Source organism: Hylobates moloch, unplaced genomic scaffold (assembly GCF_009828535.3).
Source record: "Hylobates moloch isolate HMO894 unplaced genomic scaffold, HMol_V3 SCAFFOLD_22, whole genome shotgun sequence".
NCBI lineage: Eukaryota > Metazoa > Chordata > Mammalia > Primates > Hylobatidae > Hylobates > Hylobates moloch.
The window spans coordinates 21498217-21524574 of record NW_026652297.1 but is presented as its reverse complement, the minus strand read 5'-3'; the positions used below and the strand labels follow the sequence as shown (position 1 = coordinate 21524574).

The window sequence follows — 26358 nt, the reverse complement described above, 5'->3', positions numbered from 1 at the left end:
TTTGCTCCTGAAAACTGTCTCTAAATGACTGTGTTTTACCCTGGATAAGCTCTCCCCAGTGCATCCTGACGCTGGAGCATGAAAAGGAAGGTAAACGCGTGAAATCAAATGGTGATTGCTAACAATGAAATCTGGGCTCATAAAATCAAGGATATTATTCAAAACTGTGAGGTAAATTAGCCTCATTCATTCTGATAGGGCTAGATAGACTCTATGGCTGTGTGTGCCTTCTTTAATTAACATGCTGAAAAGATGTTCTGATTGGGATTATTAATGAATGCAGTGGAAATGTTTGCTGCTTAGAAGACTTCTGCCACAGACGGTTTACAAACCCCCCCACCCCCGCCTTTTTCTTTTTCCACAGATTCCTTACATGGCTTGACAGATGGAGTATTCATCTTTGAAGCTGTTTCCACAGAAGATAGCAAAACCATACAGGGCTATGATGCTATTGTGGTTGAACAATGGACAGTCCTGGAAGTAAGTGTGGGGTTGGCAGCCCCGCTTCTTTTGTTTAGACAGCAATTGTTTTATCCGCCTGCTCGATCTGACCGTGGGGCTGTTGCTCAGCTGTGGCTTTCTTCTGAGAGGGAGTTGACCTGGTAGGTCCTAGAAGGATCCCCTTAGTCTTTTCATTCCCCTCTTTTCCCAGCCCCAGGTGTAGGGGTGGGCCCTACTCTTCGCTTTCTGCAGGAAAAGCACATTGCATGTGCCTGGCCATTTGGTGGAAGGAGAGTTGTCTTTCATTAATTTGCATATAACTGACAACTCTAAGAGATATAAATGAGGCCACATAGTTTGTGGCCTCTGTAATACTCAGAGCAGCATCGTTATTGGAGTCAGACCCTGTGGCTCCCTCTGCCAGTTATCCTTAGAGTTATGCACATGAGCTCACTTAATCTGCACAATCAGCCTTTTAAGTAAATACTGTTATTGCCCCTGTTATATAGATGAGGAAACTGAGGCACAGAGAGGTTAGGTGCCTGGTCCAAGATTGCACATTGAATACTGAAGAATGTCTTTGAGAAATGTTGACTCATGAGGCCACCAAATTGCTGTGGGAAGGGGAATTCCTCAAACCATGTTCTGCTGGGACTTTGGAGGAGCTAATTTACTTCCAAGATTCACTAGTGTGCACCTGAAGGGCATTTCTCTAACTGTGGAAGCACAGACTTTTTAGCCTAGTCTCTTGTACACACAGCGTCTGGGATATAAAGGGAGAAGCTATTTGGATATAGAGAACTGAATTCTTGGTTTTTTGTTTTTTGTTTTTTTGAGATGGCATCTTGCTCTGTCGCCCAGGCTGGAGTGCAGTGGCATGATCTTGGCTCACTGCAACCTCTGCCTTCTGGGTTCAAGTGATTCTCCTGCCTCAGCCTCCAGAGTAGCTGGGACTACAGGCACCCGCCACCACACCCAGCTAATTTTTGTATTTTTAGTAAAGACAGGGTTTCACCATGTTGGCCAGGCTGGTCTCAAACTCCTGACCTCAAGTGATCTGCCTGCCTTGGCCTCTCGAAGTGCTGGGATTACAGCGTGAGCCACCGTGCCCAGCCATGGACATAGAGAACTGATTTCTGAATGCCTTGGAAGAACACAGGATTGGCATTGCTGGGAGGGCCTCTGCCTAACAGGGCTCTCCAGGCTGAGCGAAGACAGAGGTGGATACAACTCTTTGTGAGGAGTGTGGGGCGCTGGGACCCTCTAGACAGCCAGTGCTTGCCACGCCCTTGTGCCTGCCAGAACTGCAGCCTTGAGGCAGTCCCTTGCCTGGTTATTGAAGTGGAGATAGGGTGGGGGGGGGGGTGAGTTGGATGTCCCCCGGGACACTATTACTCAGCTTTGAAGCTGCAGCGGTTCCCAGCACGCGTGAAGTGAGGAGCAAGGCTGTTGAGGGGCATGCCTGCGTCTGAACAGGGATGAGAAATAACTGCTTGCAAGTGTGATGGCAATGGAGTACCCAAGGGAACTGGAGTCATCAGAAGCAAGAGTTGGCAAGTCACAGAATCCGGGGCTGGTTAGCGTAGGGGCCAGAAGTCCTGAGGGAAGTCAGGAACCAGGTGATAACCTGGTGTGAGATCAGCTCCACCAGTTACTCCTGTGTGACCCTGGTGCCCATGGTCTCTCCAGGGTCCATGCTCCTAACTAGAAATGGGATGCAGAGGAAGTAAGGCTCAGTCCAAGATGCCAAGCGAGTGTGGGCAGGTCCTGTCACCCCTCAGGACCCTGTCCTTCCTCAACTTGTAAGCTGGGCAGGTCACATGGCCCATCACGTGTGGTGGAGTGAAGGCTCCAGGTGGTGGTGAAATATGAAATGCCAAGAGTTGAGGATCTGAAGGACTGAGCAGCCGGCATTTAGTTTGCTCTGTAACATTTGGCTGTAACAGTAGCGATGCATGGCTGCACCCAAAACATGTGCCTGTGCCGAGTGATTGGCAGGCCATGGGGATGTGTGTGAAATTCCTGCTGTCTGTATGTTAAAATGGCTGTTAAGGGAGGGCTCTGTGGTTCCTCAAAAAAGATGACTTGATGGCAGTGATCCAAAATTATCTATAAAATGGTTCTTAAAAATTAATGTGACTGCAGGACCAGTAGCCTCAGCATCATGTGGGAAGTTACTAGAAATGCAGATTCTTGGGCTCCACTCCAGATCTGCTGAACCCTCTGGAGGTGGGGCCTGGCAGTCTGCATTTTACCAGGCCCTGCAGGAGATTCTGAGGCTCACTCCATTTTAAGAACCAGGGTGGGTATAGATGCCACTCCCATGTTGGAACTGTACCCCACAAGGTGATGGATTTGAAAGGTGGGACCCTGGGAGTGATGAGGCTGCAAAGGCTCCACCCTCATGGATAGGATGAATGCCCTTAGAAGAGAGGCTGCAGACCACTGCCTCCCCTTTTTGGTCTTCCACCTTTCATCATGCAAGGACACCTACATGGCACCATCTATGAGAAATGGGCCTTTGTCAGACATTGAACCTGTTGGTCAGTGTCAAGATGCCTGATCTTGGACTTGCCAGCCTCCAGAAATGTGAGGAATAAGTTTCTATTGTTTATAAATTACCCAGCCTGTGGTATACTGTTATAGGAGTAGGAATGGACTGAGACAGAAATTGGTACCAAGAAGTGGGGTTGTTGCTATAACAAATACTTGAAAGTGTAGAAGTGACTTTGGAACCAGGGTAATGGGTAGATGCTGGAAGAGTTTGGACATACAGGCTAGAAAGAGCCTAGATTTCTGTGAATGGAGTGTTAGGGTGATTCTGTTGAGGGCTCAGAAGAAGGAGAGCTGTAGAGAGGGCCTCAGACTTATCAGAAATTATCTAAGTAGTCATGATCAGAATGTTCGTAGAAATATGGACAGTAAAGGCCATTCTGATGAGGTCTTAGATGGAAATGAGGAACAAGGTATTGGAAACTGGAGGAAAGGCCATCCTTATTACAAAGTGGCAAAGAACTTGGCTAAATTGTGTTCGCGTCCTTGCGCTTTGTGGAAGGCAGAACCAAAGAGGGACAAACTAGGATATTTGGTGGAAGAAATCTCTAAGCAGTGTTGAGGGTGCAGTGCAGCTGTTCTTGGCTACTGATAGTAAAATGCAGGAAGAGAGAAACAAACTGAAAATGGAGTTTGTAATCAAAAGGGAAGCAGAGCTTAAAGACTGTGAAAATTCTCAGTCTGGCTTCGTTGTCAAGAATGAAAAAGTGTATTCAGAAGAGAAAACCAAGGTTGGCCAGGCTACTGTTTGATAGGGAGATTGGTGCTGGTGGAAGGATGCCATAGGCTATTCACCAAGATAATGAAAGGAAGACCTGAAGGCATTTCTGAGATCATCAAGGCTGCTGCTCCCATCAGAGTCCTGGAGTGCCAATGCCTGGGGGACAGAACTGTGTCAAAGGAGGTGACTTGGGCATCCTCAGTACCTTCAGGCTTACTGCCCAGTGCTGTCTCAAGTTTCTGCTCCACGCAGTCAGGCTAACACAGCCTCTGAGATTGACATCTCCTGAAAGTAGGTGGAGGAGAGATCTTGTGGGAAGACTGTACTCCTTGGTTTATGGGTTTCTCTTCCTCTTTGCAGCTGGTGGAAGCAACCTTCAGGAGTCAGCTCTTAGGTCACCTCCTGCAGGATGAAAGACCCCTCCTCTGTGTTCTCATAACTCTCTGGGCATGACCCTATCACAGCTCCTGTTGTACTCTATCATTGTTATTTATTTGTCCACTTTCCTCCCTCCATTGTGAGTTTCTTGGTCTGGGAATATTCATCTTTGTTCTCCAAGGCACTCCAGTAATGCTTGCTGATAGGGTTGAAGGCTTTTTGGTTCAGCCCAAGGTAGACTAGTGTTTCTCAAAATTGAGCTTGTATCAGAATCACCTGGAGAGCTTTTTAAAACACAGCTATTTCCTATTCAATGGATGTCTTAGTCTGCTTAGGCTGCCATAACAAAATACCAGACTAGATGGATTAAACAACAGAAATTTCTTTCCTCTCAGTTCTGGAGGCTGAAAAGTCCAAGATCAAGGTTCTGGGAGGGTTTGGTTTCTGGTGAGGGCTCTCTTCCTGGCTTGCAGATGGCTTCCTTCTCACTGTATCCTCACATGCCTGTGCCTCAGCACCCACAGGTGGGAGGGGGCTACTCTGGTGTCTCTTTTTATAAGGAAACTAATCCTGTTGGATCAGGGCCCCATGCGTATGACTTCATTTAACCTTAATTACTTCTGTAGAGGCCCCATGTCCAAATACAGCCAAACTAGGGCTTGGAGCCTTGCATTGTGGGGGGATAGAAAACATTTAGTCTTTAACGGCGGCTCTGAGATGGGGCCCAAGAATTTTCATTTCTAAAACATTTTCAAGTGAGCTGCTGCTGCTGGTGTGGGAACCCCACCTTGAGAATCCCTGTCTTAGGGGAACTAAGTGTAGACAGCTCTGTAACCAGCACAGCCCAGCAATGTCCAGTCCGGGACAGGTTCACCCGCAGCTCAGCTCTTTGAAGAGGCTCTGTCAGACCCTGACTTGGGCCCGCAGACAGCCCCTCTCCTGCCTGCCCCTCTGTAAGGCTGGGGGTATTTTTCCAGCTCTCACGTCTTCTACCCTTGAGACCCAGCTACTTCTTTTCCCCATCCTTTTGGCCTCTGGGAAAGATTTTTCCTTTCTAAGGCCTGAGCAGGTCCCTTTTGGCTTCTGGTTAACTCTGCTTTTCTGATAACCACTGTCCTCCGAGGCAGGCCTATAATCTCCAGGGCTCTGACCACAAAACGTCCCTGACCAGCTCTTTCTCATGTCTCACAGTGGGGACTGGTCTGTCCGTTTCCTGCCTCTACTCCTCCTGTGCTGATTCCTCAGCCCTGTGTAGATGTGCCATTCCAATTCTGCCTTGTCTCGCTGGCTTCCCTCTCTCTTCACACGCATGCACACACGCATGCACACACGCACACGCATGCACACAAGAAAATGTAGTGTGCGGACAGTGCAGCATGTTGGCAAGAGAGTGGAGATTCCAGAGTCTGGCCCGAGTGTGCATCCTGCCTCTCTGATTCCAAGCTGAGTGATGGACTATGTGAACAGTAAACCACCCCTGCTTTTTCTATTTTCAGTTGTATAAATGGGGATACTGGTAACAACCTCTCAAAATTGATGAGAATTAAAAGAGAAAATATATTAAAAAGTTGTGAATGTAGGACCTGGCACATAGTAAGCCCTCACTGCTTTCTGTGTCAGTCACCTGGTATTATCAGTGAGCCAGATCCTCCCCCCATTGCCTTTGTTTTATGCTAAAAGCACAGAGGAGGTTGGGCTAGGGAACCTGTAGAGTCAAATGCAAATAATTGCATTTTGCTCAGCTGGAAACCTACAGCCTAAAATTAAAGGCAGTTGTAAGATAAATGTCTATCCATAGGGCATTTATAACAGGTATTTTGTTTACTTTCTTTGAGTTTACAGTCTAGTGTGTGAGCAGAAAGGGTAATTCTTGGAAAGGAAAGGAAAAAACTACATAGATGAATAGGTAAAGAGCAAGATACAGATTCTTTCCTCTGAATCTGTGTATCTTTGAGCCTGACAGCCCATCAGAGCTTATAGACACCACCAGGTGCTACCTGAGCCATAGAGCCTTTTCCATGTTTATCCCTCTCTCTGGAATATGTTCTAGAATATCAGTGCTTATCGTGAAATTTGGTGCCAGAATGGAACACAAGAGAGTAGAAAAAACACTTACAGCTGATGCAGTTGGTATGGTGGCTGGTGGGTTAATTGAAAAAGTCAATTAAAGAGACCCAAAGAAAATCAGATTCCTATCTTACACATTTTATTTGAATGTAAAGTATGTAAATACATGTCCATTTGCCAGTCTTTTTGAGTTGAGTGTCTGCTGAAGTAGAGTTCTGCCTCATCTTTCTCATATAAACCACACCCAAAGTGTGCTAGCTACAATGTCCAGTGTCAGTTTCCTTAAAGTATCAATGGAATCTGACTGCAGAATCCTTCTATGTTTTCATGATTTTTTTCTAGTCTTTCTAGTCCCCTTGCCCAACACACACCTAATTCAGCTGGTTGTTACTTTTTAGTGATTGTTCTTTGCCGAGTCTCTTCAAGGAATTCAACTTAGTTTTTTGAGAAACAACTTGTTTTTGCACTTATAGTTTATATGCTTTTAAATCATTTAAATTAAGACATGTAATTAGGATAATGGGTCTAACTTATATACAGCTTACCCCTGACGTGCTCAGTTGGTGAGGTCAGAAGGGCATGAGCATCCTAGAAAGCAGCTGCTACCTGCGAGGACTTGACTTCTGTCAGGGTGGACTTGGACTTCCGCGAGTACAGCTTCAGGTAGAATGGCTTAGGGTATCATTACAGCCTCTGCAACCCCGCAGACTTTGCCATGAGGCTCTGGAGTCAGCTCTTCTCCACTCTGCCTGTGTATTCAATCTTTCGTTGAGTTAACCCCCATTTTATCTCATACTGTTTGCTTCTGCCCATTTCCCCAGCCTGTCAAGACATTTCTGATCATGGTTATATCATCCTTCATTCTGGGGATCTTCCAGCCTTGGCTTCCCTGAAGGCTTCATATGTATAGAGGCTCCTGACTGGTCTCAATGGCAAACAGACTGGATTAAGGGCATAGTCCTTGGCGCGCTGCAGGAATCTCTCCACCAGTGCCTGACACTAACCCAAACCATTCTGCAGTGGATTCAGGTGGCCCTGTTGTTCCATCTTCCATTCCTCTATTGTATTTACGTGAAAGGCTCGATGAGATGCTTGTCTGTAACTGAAACCTACTCTGGCCTGTAACCCTGTCTCATAATCCTGTGAATGCTGTGTAACAACACATTAGGTCTCACTTGTTCTTCATGAAGTTCTGCAGGTTTTTGGGGCTCAAGCTTTTGCTTTCAAAGGCTCCCAACCATCTCTATAAGAATCCACTCTAGGATTTGCCAGGGAGTAACATCAATTTCTGTGGTTTCTAGAATTCACAAGGGAGCCAGTATTTGTTCTTCTTAAACCATCTGGCTTTTTTCTTTTATTGCCACAGTTTCTCCAAGATAATTATTTTGGTTCTGGATCATAGTCTTTAGTGCCAAAGACAGCAGTTCTCTGCCTTTTTCCTGTGATAGGGATGATTTTCCTGTGAACAATCACTCCCATGAAAGGCCCAGGAATCAACACCCAAACCCCTCCCAGGCTGCATCTCCATCCTTTCCCACCGCAAAGCAAATCATAGCACAGGTGAGTGACGAGGAAGTCAGAATAGCCTCAGGTCTACTTTAGCAGCGCCTTCAGCACTTTGACTTTTATCAAATTCTTGTGTGCCACTCACCGTTGACAGTTACACACCTGTTTACAGAATAGTATGTATGGGTGAGTGCCTTTTCCTTTAAAAAAAAAATGTGATTCATCTCAGCTTGAGCTCATTTAAAATTTTCAAGTTTGCTTCAGAGGGCAAACTGCTAACATCTGTTAACAATTTGAAATGCCCACTCCCATCCATGACTCAGCAATTTCATACTTCATGTCCATCTCTTCTAAAGAAACAAATGCATGTGTTCACAAGAAGGCAAAGACAAGGATATTATCTCAGCATTACTTGTAATATCAAAAAAGGTAACAATGTTCATGTCCATCAGTAGGGGAATGGTTAAACAAAGGATCATATATTCTTATTAGAGATGAGGTCATTCTGTATAAGCTGACATGGAAGGAATTACAGGAAATGTTAAACGAGAAAACTAAGTTGTAGAATTATCCTGTGATGATTAATTTTATGTCAACTTTGCTGGGCTATAGTACTCAGTTACTTGATCAAACACCAATCTAGATGTTGCTATGAAAGTATTTTTAGATGTGATTAACATTCAACTCAGTAGAAGAGAAAAGCACATTACCCTTCATAATGTGAGTGGACTTCAATCAGTTGAAGGCCTTAAGAAAAAAGATTGAGATCCCAGAAGAGGAAGGAATTCAGCCTGCAGACTCAAAACAGCAACATCGACTCCTGCTGGAATTTCCAGCCTGCTGGGCTACCCTGCAAACTCTGGATTTTACATCCTCCACAGTCATGTAAGCCAGTTCCTCAAAATGAATCTTTCTAGATACAAGATAGCCTACTGATTTTCTTTCTCAGGAGAATCCTGATGAATCAGATACAAATGCTGTGATGCCATTAATGGGGAGAAAACTTCACAAAGTCTCTTAGACTTTAGCCAAATTTGTCTCCTTGTAGAAAAGCAAGTAAAACAGGAGTTGAATAATCCCATTTTTATTGTCTTGAACATACTCTTTTCTTGTGCAACTTATTGCTTTGAACATGATTTTAAATGGCGTATGTGTATACGTGTGCACACATGCACATACGTAGTTCGCGTATCTCATTCTAGGCTGAGGTGCATGTGTGTATACCTCATGCCACCTGCACACCTCAGCTCATTCCAAGCTCAACTTTCCTCCTCTTTTGGGTTTGCCTCACTTTTGTCACCATCCCTGGAGGCTCAGGTACCCCCTTCTGTCCTTATAAATTCACACTCATCCATCTCCACAGCCACAGTGGTTTTCCTTAGTTGCCTTCAACTTTTATCTCAGGGTGACAAGTCCACCTGGAGCCAACGTGCCTGTATTTCTTGCCATGGGGCCACATTGAACTTTCCTCTGAGCCTCTGAAATTCTTTTTCTTCTTGTCTCTGGAGAGGGCCTCTAGTACTCTTCTGCTGTTAGGAACGTCACAGAGAAAAGCTTAGTTTGTACAGTTTGTGTTGCCCAGGTAAGTCATTTCCCTTCCCGTAATGATGGGGAAGAGATTACATTTAGAAATAGTGACCCCAAAAGGCCATGATCTGATTATTGAGTCCTGACTTCTCATCTGAAGCTTTGATCCTGTCCTCGGATAGTGGAGCCTGGGATGGCTGGCTGTCCCTCTTTTATCTCTTTTAGCCAGAATTTTCCCCCTGCCTCCTCCTTGGCAGCAGCCACTTGCTCAGGGGTTCTGAAATGTGTGTGGATTGTGGCAGTGGCAGGACACAGAGATGATGGGCTATTGGACCAAAACCAGTCCTCCTGCTCCCCGATGGGGCAGGTGGGCTGGACTTAATCCATGAAAGAGTGCCGGGCGCGGTGGCTCATGCTTGTAATCCCAGCACTTTGGGAGGCCGAGGCGGGCGGATCACGAGGTCAGGAGATCGAGACCACGGTGAAACCCCGTCTCTACTAAAAATACAAAAAATATTAGCCGGGCGTGGTGGCGGGCGCCTGTAGTCCCAGCTACTTGGAGAGGCTGAGGCAGGAGAATGGCGTGAACCCAGGAGGCGGAGCTTGCAGTGAGCCGAGGTTGCGCCACTGCACTCCAGCCTGGGCGGCAGAGCAAGACTCCGTCTCAAAAAAAAAAAAAAAAAAAAAAAAAAAAGAAAGAGTACATAAAAATGATAACCATTTGAGATGGTGATTTAGGGGTTCCATAACAGAACTCTCAGGGAACTGGGAAACTCCATAGGCTCAAAGAGAGTGACTACTCTTTGATGCCCAGGAACAAGGATGCAAAGGGGCATTTGCTGAGGCCCCACACATTCAAGGAGCCTCGGGAAGAAGACATCCTACAAAGGAAATGGGAAGGCATTCAAGGCTAATTGTGCCCTGCTGACCAGAAGTGCCCTGGGAGAGAGCAGAAACTGAGCAAGGCCTCCTGGACACAGTGGGCTCCAGCTGGGTATTGGCAGTCAAGCCAGGACTTGCATGGGCTAAGGGAATTGAGTGTGGGGGTTTCCTGCTGTGGGAAGTGACAGGAGCAGAGGCCAGCTGGAAGAGAAGGCACATCTATTAATTTTTTTTTATAATTAGAACACATAGTGGGTAATGTGGATGATCTCCCAGATGCCTTCAGTAATAGATAATGTGGGTGATCTCCTAGATGCCTCTGATTATGGATAATGTGGGTGATCTAGATGCCTCGCCTCCCTTTTTACCATCATGCTTTCACCCCCAACAGGCAGCACTTGTGTCTCTTAGCAAAGCCCTGCTCCTGAGCTCCAGGAGCCTGCCCTACTTTAAGCAACAAGAGCCACAAGTGCCCCTGAGGCGGTCCTCGTCAATGACAGAGGAATGTGGGTGTATGAAAGCCCTGCTCCCTGGCCTCAGATGGGGACAACTCTGAGCATAACTCACCCCTCAGAGCTCCCCACAGGATCAGACTAAGCCACTGGTCACGGGATGTTCTTAAAATTGTGTCCTTCCTGGGCTGCTTCTACTTTGTTGTCCGACTTCCCCGCTCCCTCACTGGCAGCACATCCTTAATAAGTCACTTGCACATGAATACTTGTTTTAGGGTCTGCTTCTAGGGAACCTGACCTAAGAGCATGTGTAAAAAAATTCCATTGAGGAATATTACATTGCAAATTGAGATAAAAGTTATTGGAGGTTTTATAATAATTTTAAACAAAATGCTTATAGTGCAAATGTGTATATAGTAAAGACTGAATCCTCCTCTCTCCTCTGACCCTCGCTTCCCTAGTTCCCCTTTCACAGAGAAAGCTCCTTCCAGAGAGGAGGTGGTGTACACACAGAGGTGAGTGTGCACACAGAGGTGGGTAGGCATCTGTGTAATAGAGAGGCAGAGGGAGATCTTATACACATAGAGGTGAAGGCAGAGTAGAGAGTTGAAAATGCTTTGAAAATTGTAGTAGTAAGGCCACAAGACAAGAAATGCCAGCAGCCACTAGTGCCGGAAAAGAACAATGAGCGGATTCTCCCCCTAGCCTCCAAAAGGAGCATGGGCCTGTTAAAACCTTGATTTTTGACTCAGTGATACTGATTTTGAACTTCTGGCTTCCAGAACTGTGAGAAATTTCTATCGTTGTAATCCACCAATTTTGTGGTCATTTGTTATAGCCACCCTAGGAAATGGATATAGCATGCATGGACGTCTCTCCAGAGTCGCCCTGTAGGGTGTCCTTGACAGTATGTTTGCCTGTGAAAAGTCTGGGGAAGACTGTGTGGTTGAGGCAAGGGCCTGGACTTTTTGCAATGGGTTGAAGGGAGCCATAGTGGGATTTTCATCAGAGAGGTGTACATTGGGACAATCGGCCCTGGAGAAAGGGCCAGAATGGGAGAAAGGCCAACAGAAGCCCAGGGAAATAGAATAAGGGTGGTGGCCATGGGTATCAGTTGGGTTGCTTTCCACCGTTCATAGCAGGAAATCCAACTAAAAGTGGCTTAAGCCCTAGGGGTGTTCATCTCATCTCACTGAGTAGGAAGTCTAGAGCAAGGTGGGGAGGTGGCAGAGTCAGCTTTCTCAATGGCTTAAAGATGCCACCGGGGATCCAGGTGCTGCCATCTTTCTGTACTCATCCTCAGCCTGTCTGCAGGCCTCTCCTCATGATCCTCCTCACAAGGTGACTGTGGCAATTCTAGGTGTCTCATGCAAATGTGATGACATTGGTGAAGAACAGGGGCAGTTTTTTCCGGCCACATGTCCCTTATTAGCAAGTAAAACCTTTCCCAGAAACCCCCAACAGAGATTTCCTCAGGTCTCATTGGCCAGGGCTGAGTCACAGACCCATGCCACTTGTCAAGAGTCATGGTTGTCCAGGCCTGCGGGGTGTCAGTGAGGAAGAAGCCCTGGGCCATCGAGGGGCTGTTGGCTTTGGTAGCCAACAGAATGTACCACTGAGGGGGACTAGCAAGGCAGGATGCTCCCAGAGGTATTTTCAAGAAGACTGGACTTGTTGACGGTTTGGATAATGAGATGACAAAAGGAAGTATTTGACCTTTAATCTTTATCTGCACTTTTTTCTTCCATAAACTCAATTGTCCTATTTCCTCAGATAGCCATATTTCACTTCATATACAAAATTTAGTGACACAAGTAAGTTATATCTTTTTAAAAATTTATCCAACAAATAAATATTGAGTTCCTACTGTGTGTCAGCCACTGTGAGAGCATGATGAATAGATGAAATTCAGGCAGGAAGAATTGATTCCATTTAGTCAAGGGAAGGTGTGTAGTCATTAAAAATGAATGCCCACCCCCTGGCCTTTCCACATTTATCAGTAATTCCTCTTCATTGTCAAGCTTCCTGAGGGGTGCTGGAAGACCCTAAATCATAGGAACCTTTTAAATCTGATGAGGGGAGAGGCAAGTATGCCGTTCTGGTGAAGATCATGGGGCCAAGTGAATTTTGATTCTTGCTGCAGAGGAAGAGAGGATGAAACAAATGATCAAGTTTTCAAAATCCTGTGACAAATGTGGTTTAAAATATTCAGTGTATGCCACAGAACAACAAGAAAGAAGTGTATTAGGGTTCTCCAGTAAAACAGAACCAGTAGGAGATTATACACATGCACGCAGAGACTTATCATAAGGTTTTGACTCATGTGATTATGGAGGCTGAGGAGTCCCACAGTCTGCTGTCTGCAAGCTGGAGACCCAGGAAAGCCAGTGGTATAGTTCAGAGGCCTGAGAGCTGGCAGCTGATGGTGTGCACTCCAGTCCAGGTCCCAAGCCCTGAGAACCAGGAGCAACAAGGGCAGAAGATGGACGTTCCTGTTCAAGCAGTCAGGTGGTGTTAATTCAGCCTTCCTCCACCCTTTGTTCTGTTCAGGTCCTCAGTGACTGGATGATGTTTACCCACATTGGGGAGGGCCATCTGGTCTACTCAGTTGACCCATTCAAATGCTAATCTTTTCCAGGAACACCCTCACAACATGCCCAAAAATAATGTTTATGCATCCTGTGGCAAGTTAAGGGCTCAATGTGATAACAAGGGCTGTATCTTTAGGTTTTCCCAATGTGTTTGAGATTAAAAAAAAGTGGGAGGTAATTCTATAAGGGCTTGAAACACACACACACACACACACACACACACACACACACACACACACACAACACACACACACACACACACACACACACACACACACACACACACACACAGAGCCTACTTATTATCTTACAGTTTCTGTGGGCCAGAAATCCAGGTGGGCTGAACTCGGTCCTTTGCTGCTTAGGTCTCAAAAGGCTGAAATTGGATGTCAGCAGAGCTGTGTGCCTTATTAGAGGTTTTGGTGGGGAAGAATCCACTTCCAAGCTCACTTAGGTTGTTGGCCTTGTGGTTGCAGGTCTGAGGTCCTTGTTTTCTTGCAGGCAGTTATCCAGGAGCTGGTCTTTGCTCCTAGGGGCTGCCCCCATTTCTTATGTTTTCCATGTGGCCCCCTAAAAGAGCTTAAAATGCATAGTTTGAGAGCCGCAGATGAAGGGAGGGCAAATGGTTCTCCAGAGAGAACTGAAGTATATTAAATCAGTGAGCCTAAAAGGTTGGAGGGTGTTCTTGTAGTTATGTGTTCACTCATCACCACTCCTTGAAATATGTTCTTTGAAATTCACCTGGCCAAGGCTTTTAATACAACTAAATAAAAAGGAAGGGCCTATGGGTGGTGTATAACTGGTTGAGAGGCCGCACTTGGCAACGATGTGCTTTCATTGGGAGGAGGTCTTTCTTCATGAGCTTTCTGATGCCATCCTGTGCCTTGGCCTGTTTCACATCTTTTTCAGGGGCTTGTGTAGGGATCTAGAAGGTGGTAGACCTGAAGAGACCTGATTCTGGGAGGCCACAGAATATCTTGGATGGCCCTTGGGATCTAAGATATAAGAACATGGATGCTCTTGGGCTCCACATAAAGCATTCTAGTTGGGCGAGGGGGAAGAAGGCCAGGGCATGTCTGAGAGTGAGGAAGACTCTGGACCACCCACCCATGCCAGTGTCAACCAGAGCCACTTTTTCTGAATGTATCTGTTTTTACATGTTGTTTCTAAATTAGATTATAGTTGATGCTTATAGGAAGCATCCTACTAATTAAAAACAAATAATAACCTTGAAAATTACTGATCTAATCCACTTTCTTTTTTGAGTGGATTTCCCTGCCTTCTTAAACCCCTTCCAATCTCTTACCTCTTAGTATATGAATGTTGGACCAAAACCAGCCCAATAAAATGTAATAGGAATACATTTAGGTATCAACAAATTGTATTTAAGCTCAAAAAAGTCAATAATATAGAATGGAGAATAACTGATTTGACAGCAACTCCAATGAAAAAGAGTTAATACAGGCCAAGAATGTCTCTACTACTTCACTTCAAGTGCTCTGGGCTGTGACCCAGTGAACATTTCCAGATCACAGCCCATGTTTCTTTGTGGTTGCTCACTCTCTGCTGAGACCCTGCTCCACCTCAGATCTTCACTTTTGAGGCAGTTGCTCGCCCTTTCCAGCCCAACCCTAATGCCACCAGCTTTGTGGGGCCATCTATAAGACTATCAGCTGGCTTTGCTCTCCCCTCCTTTTGAAACAACCACACATTTCACCTTACCTAGGAATTACTGAAGTTATCAAATTGCTGTGCAAACTCCTTGAGTCAGGAACCAGCCATTCCTTATATTCATGGTTTCTGGATCCATAGTAGTTCCTTTTGTGTTCAGGTTTTAAACAAACATTGATTGAATAAATAATTGGATAATATGAGGTTAGCACTGCTTAGAAAAGATATCTTTGACCAAATTTGTGAAAACACATGCATGAAGGACTTCTCCCTCTCTTCTTCAGACTAGTGCTGGCTGACTTGGAGTCTTAGGTTCCACCATGACTGCCATATTTGATGAGAAACATGAACAGACTCTAGGGTACAGGTGAGAGTGACAGTGATGCAGGAGACACCTGGAAACGGTGGGAAACAACTGGACATGTTTATCTTGGAGGAGGAAAAAACAAGGGTAATCAGGTAGCTGGCTTCCTCATATCTTTGAAGTGCTGACTTATGAGGAAGGAAGTAGACTGTTTTTGTTGATTGTAAGGGAAAAACTAGGTCTAATTGGAGAGTGTATGTGGAACTCTTCAGCAGAGGAAGTGGCTGGGGCCTAGGACTGTCAACTCCCAGATGCTGGTGTGACTTAGATGTTCCATCACCACTAATTAGGAGTGATGTTTTAGGCAGGAAGGACTAGCGCAGTGGTTCCCAAACCTTGCTAGTCCTCAGAATCACCTGAGGACTTATTAAAAATTCACATTCTGGCTGGCTGGCTCATGCCTGTAATCCCAGCTCTTTGGGAGGCTGAAGTGGGAGGATTGTTTAAGCCCAGGAGTTCAAAACCAGCCTGGGCAACACAGTGAGACCTTGTCTCTCTACATTAAAAAAATAAAAATTAGCTGGGCATGGTGGTACATGCCTGTATTCCCAGCTACTCAGAGGGGCTGTAGTGGGAGGCTCACTTGAGCCTGGGAGGTTGAGGCTGCAGTGAGCTAAGATCATGCCATTACACTCCAGCCTGGGTGACAGAACGAGACTCTGTCTCAAAAAAACAACAAAAAAATATGCATTCCCAAGTCACTCTGCCTTCCTGGAGACTCAAAGTCAGTGGGTCTTCGGGGTGGAGATTAGGGAACTGCATGTAAAAAAATTCAGCCAGGCCTAGCAGCCACTGGACTAGAGGTCCACTCTGACCCCTTCCAACTTGAATAAGCTGGGCGTGCATGTTGACACACAGCTTTTAAATCAGTGGCCTCTTTAGACATCCTTTTCAGGTGAAGTGGCAAATTAGGCTTAAGAAGGCTTGAGAACTAGTCTAGTGAGGCCAAGAGGCCTCTGCTTTCATTCTTACAACTTTTTTTATTTTTATAAAAGTGATCCATGGACACTTTCTCAAAATGTTAAACATAGTTACCATATGACCCAGCAATTCCACCTCTATATTTAAGAGAAATGAAAACATATGTCCACATAAAGACCTATGTACATTAATGTTGATGGCAGCTTTATTTGTAATGTCCAAAAAGTAGAAACAACTTAAATGTTCATCAAATGATGAAAAAACTATGGTATATCCATATGATGGAATACTATTTGGCAATAAAAAGGAATAAACTACTGATATATGCTACATGTATGAACCTTGAACATATGCTAAAGTGAAAGAAGCCAGTTGCAAAAGACCACATATTATATGAATCCATTTATATGAAATATCCAGGTGAGGCAAGTGCATAGAGACAAAAAGTGGACTCGTGGTTGCCTCAGGGTGGGTGGGGGAAAAGGGGAGTGACTGCTGATAGGTACAGGGTATTGGTGTGGGGGGTGATGAAAGTGGTCTAAACTTAGATTGTGGTGATGGTTGTACAACTCTGAATATATTATAAACCACTGAATTGTTGGCTTTAAATAGGTGAATTTTAAGATACCTCAATTATATATCAATAAAGATGTTGAAAAAAGTGACACGTGGTCATTAAAGATAATTTAGAAAATACAGGTGAAGAAAAGAAAGCAAAGTAAACCCCAACTTTCAGCATCACTGAAAGGTAGCTGCATAACATCTTAGGATAATCCTTCCTGTGTATATTCTGTCTATATTTGCGTATTTTTTACAAAAGTGGTATCATACTCTTCATACTGTTATACATTTTTGTATGTAACTGTATGCTGAAAATGTTTCTGTTATTAAGCTTTTACTTCATTATTTTTAATGGCCATAGAGTACTTCAACCTATGAACAATTTTATTTTAATTTATTTAATTAGTTTTCCATTGGTGAGTTTTTGCTGACTTCAATTTTCTTGCTCTTGTATACCATTAATATTCTTTAGCAATATCATTGTAATTCATGTCAGTTTTGATTCAAGGTCCTTACTTTTTTTAGAAAAATAAACTTTATATTTTAGAGTAGTTTTAGGTTCATAGCAAAACTGAACTGAATCTACAGAGTTCCCATACAGTATGTAGCCTTTTCCAGTTGGCTTCTTTCACTTAGTAATATGGATTTAAGGCTCCTCCATCTCTTGAGAGCTCATTGCTTTTTAGTGCTGGATAATATTTCATTGTATGGTTCCACTGCAGTTTCTCTATCAGTTACTGAAGGGCATCTTGGTTGCTTCCAAGTTTTAGCAATTATGAATAAAGCTGCTATAAACAGCCATGTGTAGGTTTCTGTGTAGACAAAAGTTTTCAGCTTATTTGGGTAAATACCAAGGAGTATGATTGCTGGATCATATTGTAAAGTATGTCTAGTTTTGTAAGAAACTGCCAAACTGTCTTCTGTAGTGGCTGTACCATTTTGCATCCCCACCACAGTGAATGCGAGTTGCTGTTGTTCCACAGCCTCACCGGCATTAAGTATTGTCAGTGTTTTGGATCTTAGCCATTCTAATGTGGACTGTCTTGTTTGCGTTTCCCTAATGACATATGATGTTGAGCATCTTTTTATATGCTTATTATTTGCTACCTGTATATCTTCTTTGGTGAGGTATTTGTTCAGAACTTTTGCCCATTTTTAAATTGGGTTGTTTTCTTATTGTTTAGTCTTATGAATTCTTTGTATATTTTGGATAAAAGTCCTTTATTAGATATGGCTTTTGCAGATATTTCTCTTAGTCTGTGACTTGTCTTCTCATTCTCTTGAGGGCCTTACTTTTTGAAACTAGTGAATTTTTATCCCATGAAAACAAATTTTTACCTTTGACTTCACCTTGAAAATTCTTGATGTTGTTCAGAAGCGGTTTGGACAAGAAGGTGAGGGGTAGGGATTAGCACAAAAGCATTATTCTATTTAAAATCTATTTGGGCCACAAGATTCTACAGAGTTACCTTCCTGTATAAAGACAAAGTCACTTTGAAAGAAGCAGATACACTCACCTCCATTAAATGTTTGTTGGATGTTTTGTTTTTCAGTCTCTATCAGTTGGCTTCTGCTGTGTAACTAACCATTCCAAACTTAGTGGCTTCAAAAAACCATGTATTAGCTCATGATTCTTTAGGTCATCTGATCAATTTTTCAGCCATAGGGCAACCTTGCTGATCTGTGCTGGGCTCTTATATGTCAGCTGGTGGCTGAATGATCTAGAGTGGCCTCACTCATATGTCTGGCAGTTGGCTAGAACAGAGCCTTGTGTACCTTAACATTCAGTAAGCTAACCTGAACCTCTTCACAGGATGGCAGCCACAGGATTCCCAAAAGCAGCAAGTGGGCAAGCCGCAATGTGCTAGCTTATTTCATGCCACAGTTTGCATCATATTTGTTAATGTACTATTGGCCAAAGAAAGTCACAAAACCAGCTCAGAGTCAAGAGATGGAGAAACAGACACTACCTCCTGATAGGACCCTCTGTAACACACGGCAATGGAACAGAAACAGGGAAGAAACAAGTTTGTGTGTGGCAGGTAAATAATGGCCTTGTGCTTGATGGCCAGTACATGACTGTGTCTAATTTTCATATGTGAATGTACTTCCAACTTCCACATACAAAATACCCATAAAAATGGTAACAGCATCCTGGCAATTCACATTTTTTGGTGGCAAACTCATGTCTCATTTTAGGTATGATTTACAGCAATTTTGATAAGACTTTGAGAATACAAGACAATGGTGGCAGAACCTGCCCACAAAATGCTAGGACAGGTGCATTTATTCACTCACTCAACAACTAATTATCGAACAAATACTTCCTTAAGTGCCTGGGATTCATCAGGAACGAGATAAACTGTTTGCCTTTGTGGAGTGTGTCTTCTAGTGCAGGGGCAGAAAAACAAGCACCAAGTCGTGATCAGTATGTGGAAATGGTAGGACAGGGAACAGAGTTATGGGAGAATTTTCTAGAGGACCCCAAATAGGATTGGCCAGTCTCTCTGAGACCATTTTCATTTTCTGGACTTTGGTTTTTCATCATTGGTTTGTCCCGTAGTAGGTCTCAGTGCAGATGCTGATGGGGACCTGGCAGCGCATCTGTTATGGCTCTGGTGGATTTATCTCTGATAGAGCAGGGAGCCAGATAGAGTGGGAGGTGGACTGCAGGACTTGTAGCATTGGACTAATGAACAGCCAGATGTCTGATGTGTCCTGAAGGCAGGATATTCCAGCTGGAGGTTTCCAGCACCTCAGAAGCCCTATCAGAGCTGGGTCCTCAGAGAGCGTGCTGTGGGATTAGTGCGATGCAATTTGGTTTAAATAAGAGCAGAGCATAAGGAGGGAGGGCTGAGCGAGAATTGTGGTAGCCATAGCAACATGATACTGACAGTTGAGTCACCACAAAGAGAATATTGGCCAACTGTGATTGCTCCAGCATGGCTTGAGAATGTGGCACCTTTGAAGTTTCCAGGCAGAGAAAGTTAGGGAGAGAGAAATCCATTGTGTTGAGTTTTTCCCAGCATCCCATGTCTGACCCAATCCCTTCCTTAGTGAGTCAAGGCTGTGGCAGCCCAGCACACGGTGTGTTATGTGGCTCTGTTCGTTGTTAGCTAGGACAGTGAAATAACCTTTAATCTCCATTTCCCCGTCTCTTAAGGCTTTGAACCAACTTTTATTCAGAGACCTCTTCTGGGTTTGCATTTTATGATTATCAGTAAACTGTTAGGAATCCACTGCTGATAGGTGGAGAGGACAACGTTGACAGTTTTGGGTTCTAGAATTCCTGCAGACAGACTGGCTCTCTCCCTAGGTCCCCAACTCCAAAATAAACATCTTTCAATTATACACTTTGGAAAAGCTCCTTTTTTCAATCCCCTTTCTCTTTTCTAGGTAATACGTAAGGTGAAAAATCAGAAAGAAGGGCTAAAGATATGATATAGGATCCCTCATTCATCTCTGATGGTCTAAAGAGAGTAATAAAGTAGCAAGTCCCATTTACTCCCAGAAAGCCTAGTTTTCTCTCTCATCAAAGCCAGTGGGAGGGACCTGGCAAGTCTCTGGATGGAGAAAATGTTTCTTTTTTAATTGTTATCAAACAAGGCTGTTTCTAAGTTGGCCTGGGAGGACCCCCTCACCCTGAAGCATTCAATGTGTGTTTAAGATGTCAGCTTCTGGAGGACAGGAGCCCTGTGCTATTGCATATGTGGTCCCGAAGAGCAGCTGACAGGATGTGACAGCTTTGTGTTGCTTAACCACAGTCAGAACTGCAGTGCCTGTCCCTGCTAAGGGTCAGTTGGCCCCAGCCGTCGCCCCTTGGCCTCTGCACGTCTGGCCTCATTACCTTCCCTGTGATCAGGAGCCCTGCGTGGTTGCATGCCTTGCCTGGTTCTCATTCTGCTCGTGCAGGTGTGTGTGGGCAGACATCCCTGATATTAAGGACGCATGCCATCTCCTGCCCTTCCATCCCGTAGCCCCTTTCTTCTTTCTGCCTTCCAAGTAACTGACGTTAGAGAAACCGCATGTACCAGGACCAGATCACCCAGCGTGTCCCAGAATCCAGGAGAGTGTTATCTTGCACATGCAGGTTTGGTTTTCTTGCCAGCTTGGCACAGTGCTTTAGGAGAAGCCAGGGCAACGTCTCGAGCTAGGACGATCTACCCAGTGTGGGTTTTTATCTCTCTCTTCCAGGGCGAGCTGGTGGCACTGCTGGGCCTCACAGTAGGTTATCATAAATTAGACCTCAGGGCTCCAGAGGTAATGCAAAAAGAAAAAAAAAAATCCAAAGTGTCCGGCCTGGAGCAAATAAGGGCTAGGTGTGCCAGCCTTGAGTGTGGTGACAAATTAGGAACACTCCCCTTCAGCAGTAACTGTATCATTGTATTTCTCTCAAAACAAATGAGGTGACTTACTTTCCTTTTTTTCGAGATGGAGTCTCACTCTGTCGCCAGGCTGGAGTGCAGTGGCACGATCTGGGCTCACTGCAACCTCCGCCTCCCGGGTTCAAGCGATTCTCCTGCCTCAGCCTCCCGAGTAGCTGGGACTACAGGTGCCTGCCACCATGCCTTGCTAATTTTTGTATTTTTAGTAGAGATGAGGTTTCACCACGTTGGCCAGGGTGGTCTTGATCTCCTGACCTCATGATCCGCCCACCTCTGCCTCCCAAAGTGCAGAGATTACAGGCGTGAGCCACTGAGCCCGGCCACAAATCAAATGAGGTGACTTTCATTACAATTTTCCTCCTAGAGGTTTGCCTGGTATTTGGTTCTTAGAATAATAGTAATACACCAGTTAGCTTCTGCTGTGTAATAAAGCTCCCCAAAGCTTAGTGAGTTAAAATCATAACCCACACAGGTCAGCTGGGTGATTTTTCCTTCAACTGTCAGGAAATTGACTAATCTCAGCATGTGCCTGCAGGCGCTGATGGGTGGACCGCAGCTAGCAGCTCCAAGGTGGCATCTCTCACATCTGCTGCTTAGCAGGGCCACAGGTCTCTCATCATCCGAAGGCTAGCCTGGGCCTGTCCTCATGGCGTAGGCAGGGTTCCTGGAGAGTGAGCAGAAACAGCAAGGCCCCTTGAGGCCTAGGTTCAGGATGACCATAATGTCACATCTGCCATATCTTGTTTGTCAGAGCAAGTTCCAAGACCAGCCAAGATTCAAGGGGTGACCAGAGGGACTCTCCCTCTTATGGGAGGAGCTGCTGCGCTGTGTTGGAAAGTGGCCTGGACACAGGGAAGTCATAATAGACACCATTCTTCCAAACAATATGTTTCACGTAATAGTAACAATTATTATTTTTATTTCGTTGAGCTCCTAAAAGGCTACCGAGTTTGCTGCCTTTCTTACCTGGTAGAGAAAATCAGGCAAAGATGTGAATTCACCAGCACTGGGTGGGTAAAGAGTCTCGGAACTGAAGCTTTTTATGCACTACATGTATTTTCCTCTGCCCCCTTTTCTGCATCTAAGAATTAAGCTTTTTTTTTTTTTTAAATTATTCTCTTTGAACATTATGAAAGCCTAAGTTGTCTAAAATGAGACGACTGCTCTCTTAGACTCTATTATGTTGTCCTAATTACATATCAGCAAAATGTTTTTCTGGGGCATTGTGCATAAAACAAAGGAGAAAACATCTCTAGCCGGCCAGTGTGCCTGTCCCTCCCTCCTGCAGAGGCCTGGGAGGCTGAGGGTGAGGAAGGCCGGCTGTGCTGGCTGCAGAGGGCTTTGCTGTTTCTCCACAGAGCAGCAGGTCGCCCCTTCCCTTCTCCCTCCCTCCACCTCACCTCCATGGGCTCCACTGGATGGGAACCATGTGCTTGTTCTCCCCACCCCTAGACTGGGATCTCCTGGGGCAGAAGAGGCTTCCCAAGTGGCCAAGAGAGAGCCAGGCTGACTGAATGTGAGATTCATGAATGAACAGTGATACCAGGCATAGCCCTGCCCTTTAGCATCCTGAGGGCCACGTGGAGTTTTCTGCAACACTGCCCGCCGTGTTCCAGCATCTGCTTTCCACTTGCTAGGTAGAGGTGAAGTGGCCCTTCTTTCCGGCTTGGCATTCCCATCCACCCTGCCTCTAGATCTCCACTTTCCATGGCTGTAGGAGAACAGGGCCTCTATCCTCCTCGAGTGCTGCTGTAGCCAGCATGTGCTGAGCAGGACCCAGGCAGCCCTGAGAAGGCGCCAGCATGCTCTGCCTCCTCTGCACTAACAGCTGCCACCAGACCTGGCCGTCGGCCACTTCCCTCCTGTGGAGTCCTGCCTGTGGCCTCCTGAGACCTCACCATCCATCCAGTTTCCAGGCTCCTTGTGACTTGCCCTCTTGAGATATTTGATGGTGTGATCAAACTCCCTTTTTTTTGTAAAGTTCCAGGGTGCAAGTGCAGGATATGCAGGCTTGTTACATAGGTAAACGTGTGCCATGTGGGTTGCTGCTCAGATCAGGCTATCACCTAGGTATGAAGCCCAGCATCCATTAGCTATTTTTCCTGATGCTCTCCCTCCTCCCGCACCTCCGACAGGTCCCAGTGTGTGTTGTTCCCCACCATGTGTCCATGTGTTTTCATCGTTCAGCTCTCCCACTTATAAGTGAGAACATGTGGTGTCTGATTTTCTGTTCCTGCGTTAGTTTGCTGGGGATAACAGCTTCCAGCTCCATCCATGTCCCCACAAAGGACGTGATTTGTTCCTTTTTAAGGCTGCATAGTATTATGGACTGGATAAAGAAAATGTGGTACAAACTCCCTTCTTAAGCCTGTTGCCCATGCTAGATTGTCCAAGGGCTGATTCCTTCCCACTCAGCCCGTTTTCATTCATCTCCTGCTCACCCCCTCACAAGGAAATCCAGCCCTCAGCCAGCCTCATCCCTCCAGGAGTTTTCACCTACCCTGCATCTGTCAGCACCTCCAAGTGTTTATCCCCATCCCAGCCTTTTCCTGGCCCTGAACTGTGGATTAATTTCCTGTTGCCGCACAGATTTAGTGACTTAAAACAATGCAAGTTTATTGTCTTACATTTGTTGAGTCAGAAGTCTGAAATGAGTATTAAGGGGCTAAAACCAAGGTGTTGACAGGGCCACATTCTTTGTGGAGACTTTTAGGAGACAATCTGTTACCTACCATTGCCAGCTTCTGGAAGCTGCCCATGTTCCTTGGCTCATGGCCCCTTCCCTGCATCACTCCAGCCTCTGCTGCTGCCATCACATCTCTTCCTCTGATTCTGGCCTTCCTGCCTGTCCTTATAAGGACCCCTGTGATTACACTGGGCACACCTGGATAATCCTGGATAAACTCTCCATCTCAAGATCCTTAGCTTAATCATATCTGCCACATCCCTTTTACCATGTGAAAGGAACATTTTCACAGGCTGCTGGGATTAGGATGTAGACATCTTTGGGGCCATTATTCTGTCTACCACAGGCTGTTTCATTTAGCTGCCTGCTGGACATTTCCATAGGTTCCTCAAACTCAGAGTGTCTAGAATAGAATTCATTCCCTCTCATTGTCCTTCTTCATCCCGTATGCCCCAGCTCAACACATGAGCAGCCACTGCCCAGTTCTCTGAGCTGCTGTCTGGGTGAAACATAATGTTAAATACAAATCCAGCATTGACGGGCACTTGAGTAGTTTCCAGTGTCTTGCTACTGCAGACAGCTCTCCAGTGAATAACTCTGTGCATTTCTCATTTTTTAATATGTAGGATAAATTCCCAGAAGTGAGATTATTGGGTCAAAGGGAAAATGTGTTTGTAATTTTGAAAGATACTGTCAAATTGTTCACCAGGAGGGTTCAATCAATGAGCCCTTCCACTAGCAATGTACAAGAATGCATGCTTCCCCAAGGCCTTGGCAACAAAGCGGGCTGCCTAACTTTTGGGTTTTTACCGGTTCAATAGGTGAAAAAATCGTATCTCAGGGTAGCTTTTTTTTTTTTTTTTTTTGGTTGTTTTTGTTTGAGACGGAGTCTCGTTCTGTCACCCAGGCTGGAGTGCAGTGGCACGATCTCGGCTCACTGCAGCTTCTCCCTCCCAGGTTCAAGCCATTCTCCTGCCTCAGCCCCACAAGTAGATGGGACTAACAGGCACCCACCACCACGCCCAGCTAATTTTTTATATTTTTAGTAGAGACAGGCTTTCACCGTGTTAGCCCAGATGGTCTTGATCTCCTGACCTCGTGATCCACCCACGTCGGCCTCCCAAAGTGCTGGGATTACAGGCGTGAGCCACTGCGCCCAGCCGGTAGTTTTAATTTGCATTTCTCTCATGAGATTCTGCATTTCTCTCATGAGATTCTGCATTTCTCTCATGAGATTCTGCATTTCTCTCATGAGATTCTGCATTTCTCTCATGCGCTTAATGGGTGTTTGAATCTTCTGTGATCTCTCTTCATATCTTTGGCCCTTTTAAAATTTGGATTATTGGATTTTTTCTTTTCAATCTTTACAAGCCCTTTTTTTTGTCTGTAATATGAGCTGCAAACATTTTTCCATTTTGTCATTTGTCTTTTATATCATATGAGTTTTTAGGTAATCAAATTTGTCATTTTTATTTTTTGGTTTCTGGATTCTAAGTTATTTAGAAAGGCCTTCCAGTGTTCCCTTTAAACATTAAAATAGTAACATTTTATTAAATGAGGGGGATTGGACAGAGGCATCTATTTCTTTTCTGAAAAATCCTTGTGAAATGAAACTAAAGGAATGACATAATTAGATAGATACAGGCAATTCTCACATTCTCGGATTCTGTATTTGCAAATTCATCTGCTTACTAAAATTTATTGTAATCCCAAAATCAATACAAATGGCATTTTGTGGCCATTTGCAAACATGTGCAGAACGGCAAAAATTGTGAGTTGCCTAATGTGCACTTTTCTAGCTAAGGTCAAACAAGGTAATACTGCGCCTGGTTTCAATGTTCATACTAAAAGCAAGTGTCCTTTTTGTGGTACACATAGTGCCACATTTTTTGCATTTTTGTGCTTTTTGTTGGTGATTTAGCTGTTAAAAATAGCGCCTATGCATAGTGCTGAAGTACTGTTGTCTAGTGTTCCTAAGTGCAGGAATGCTATGATGTGCTTTACAAAGCAAATACCAGTGGTAGGTAAGCTTTGTTCAGGCATGAGTTATAGTGCTGTTGGCTGCAAGTTCGATGTTCATGAATCAACGTTATCTATTAAACAAGGTTATATATCGATCAGTTTGCAAAACTGTTGCAACCAGAGGCTTCCAAGACCCTAACCCTATATTTCTCTTATGGGCAATGGTTCAATATTCACTAATGCACTGTTCACAATGACTTTACAGAACATGGCTACCAAGAATAATGAGGTTCAGTTGTAGGTAGGTAGGTAGGTAGATAAATCGATGCCCATAAGAACAAAAAGATTAGAAGATAAAGTAGAAGATGAGTGATTTCAACAAATTTTTAGCAGATGGAAAGTAGATAGAGGAATCTAACTAATTTAGCAAAATGAAGGAAGCTACAACCTGGACGAGAAGGGTGCCATTTGTTTCTTGCAGAACCCAAAAAAAGCTTTGGTTTTTAAAACATAAATCACCATGGGATGGGAGGTTGGGGGATGTGAATTGCAGAGCAGAAAACCAGGGCATTGGTTTAAAGTCCTAACATGGCGTGGTAAGATGCCTAGTTCCCCATCTCTGTCACATGCAACCTGGGAACTGTAGAGATAATATAGGTATCAGAAGAAACCATTTAAAGAGATAAAATA

The 26358-nt window shown here is 44.8% G+C and overlaps 1 protein-coding gene across 1 annotated transcript in view; it reads left to right on the top strand.

Annotated features, from left to right (window-relative positions):
* RFTN1 (raftlin, lipid raft linker 1) overlaps positions 1–26358 on the top strand; it is a 75231-nt gene that overhangs the window by 30526 nt on the left and 18347 nt on the right. The window contains exons 7-9 of the mRNA XM_058433736.1: positions 365–602; positions 9419–9560; positions 10467–10581. Coding sequence (XP_058289719.1) covers positions 365–602; positions 9419–9560; positions 10467–10581 — 495 coding nt within the window. The remainder of the gene's footprint in view (positions 1–364; positions 603–9418; positions 9561–10466; positions 10582–26358) is intronic.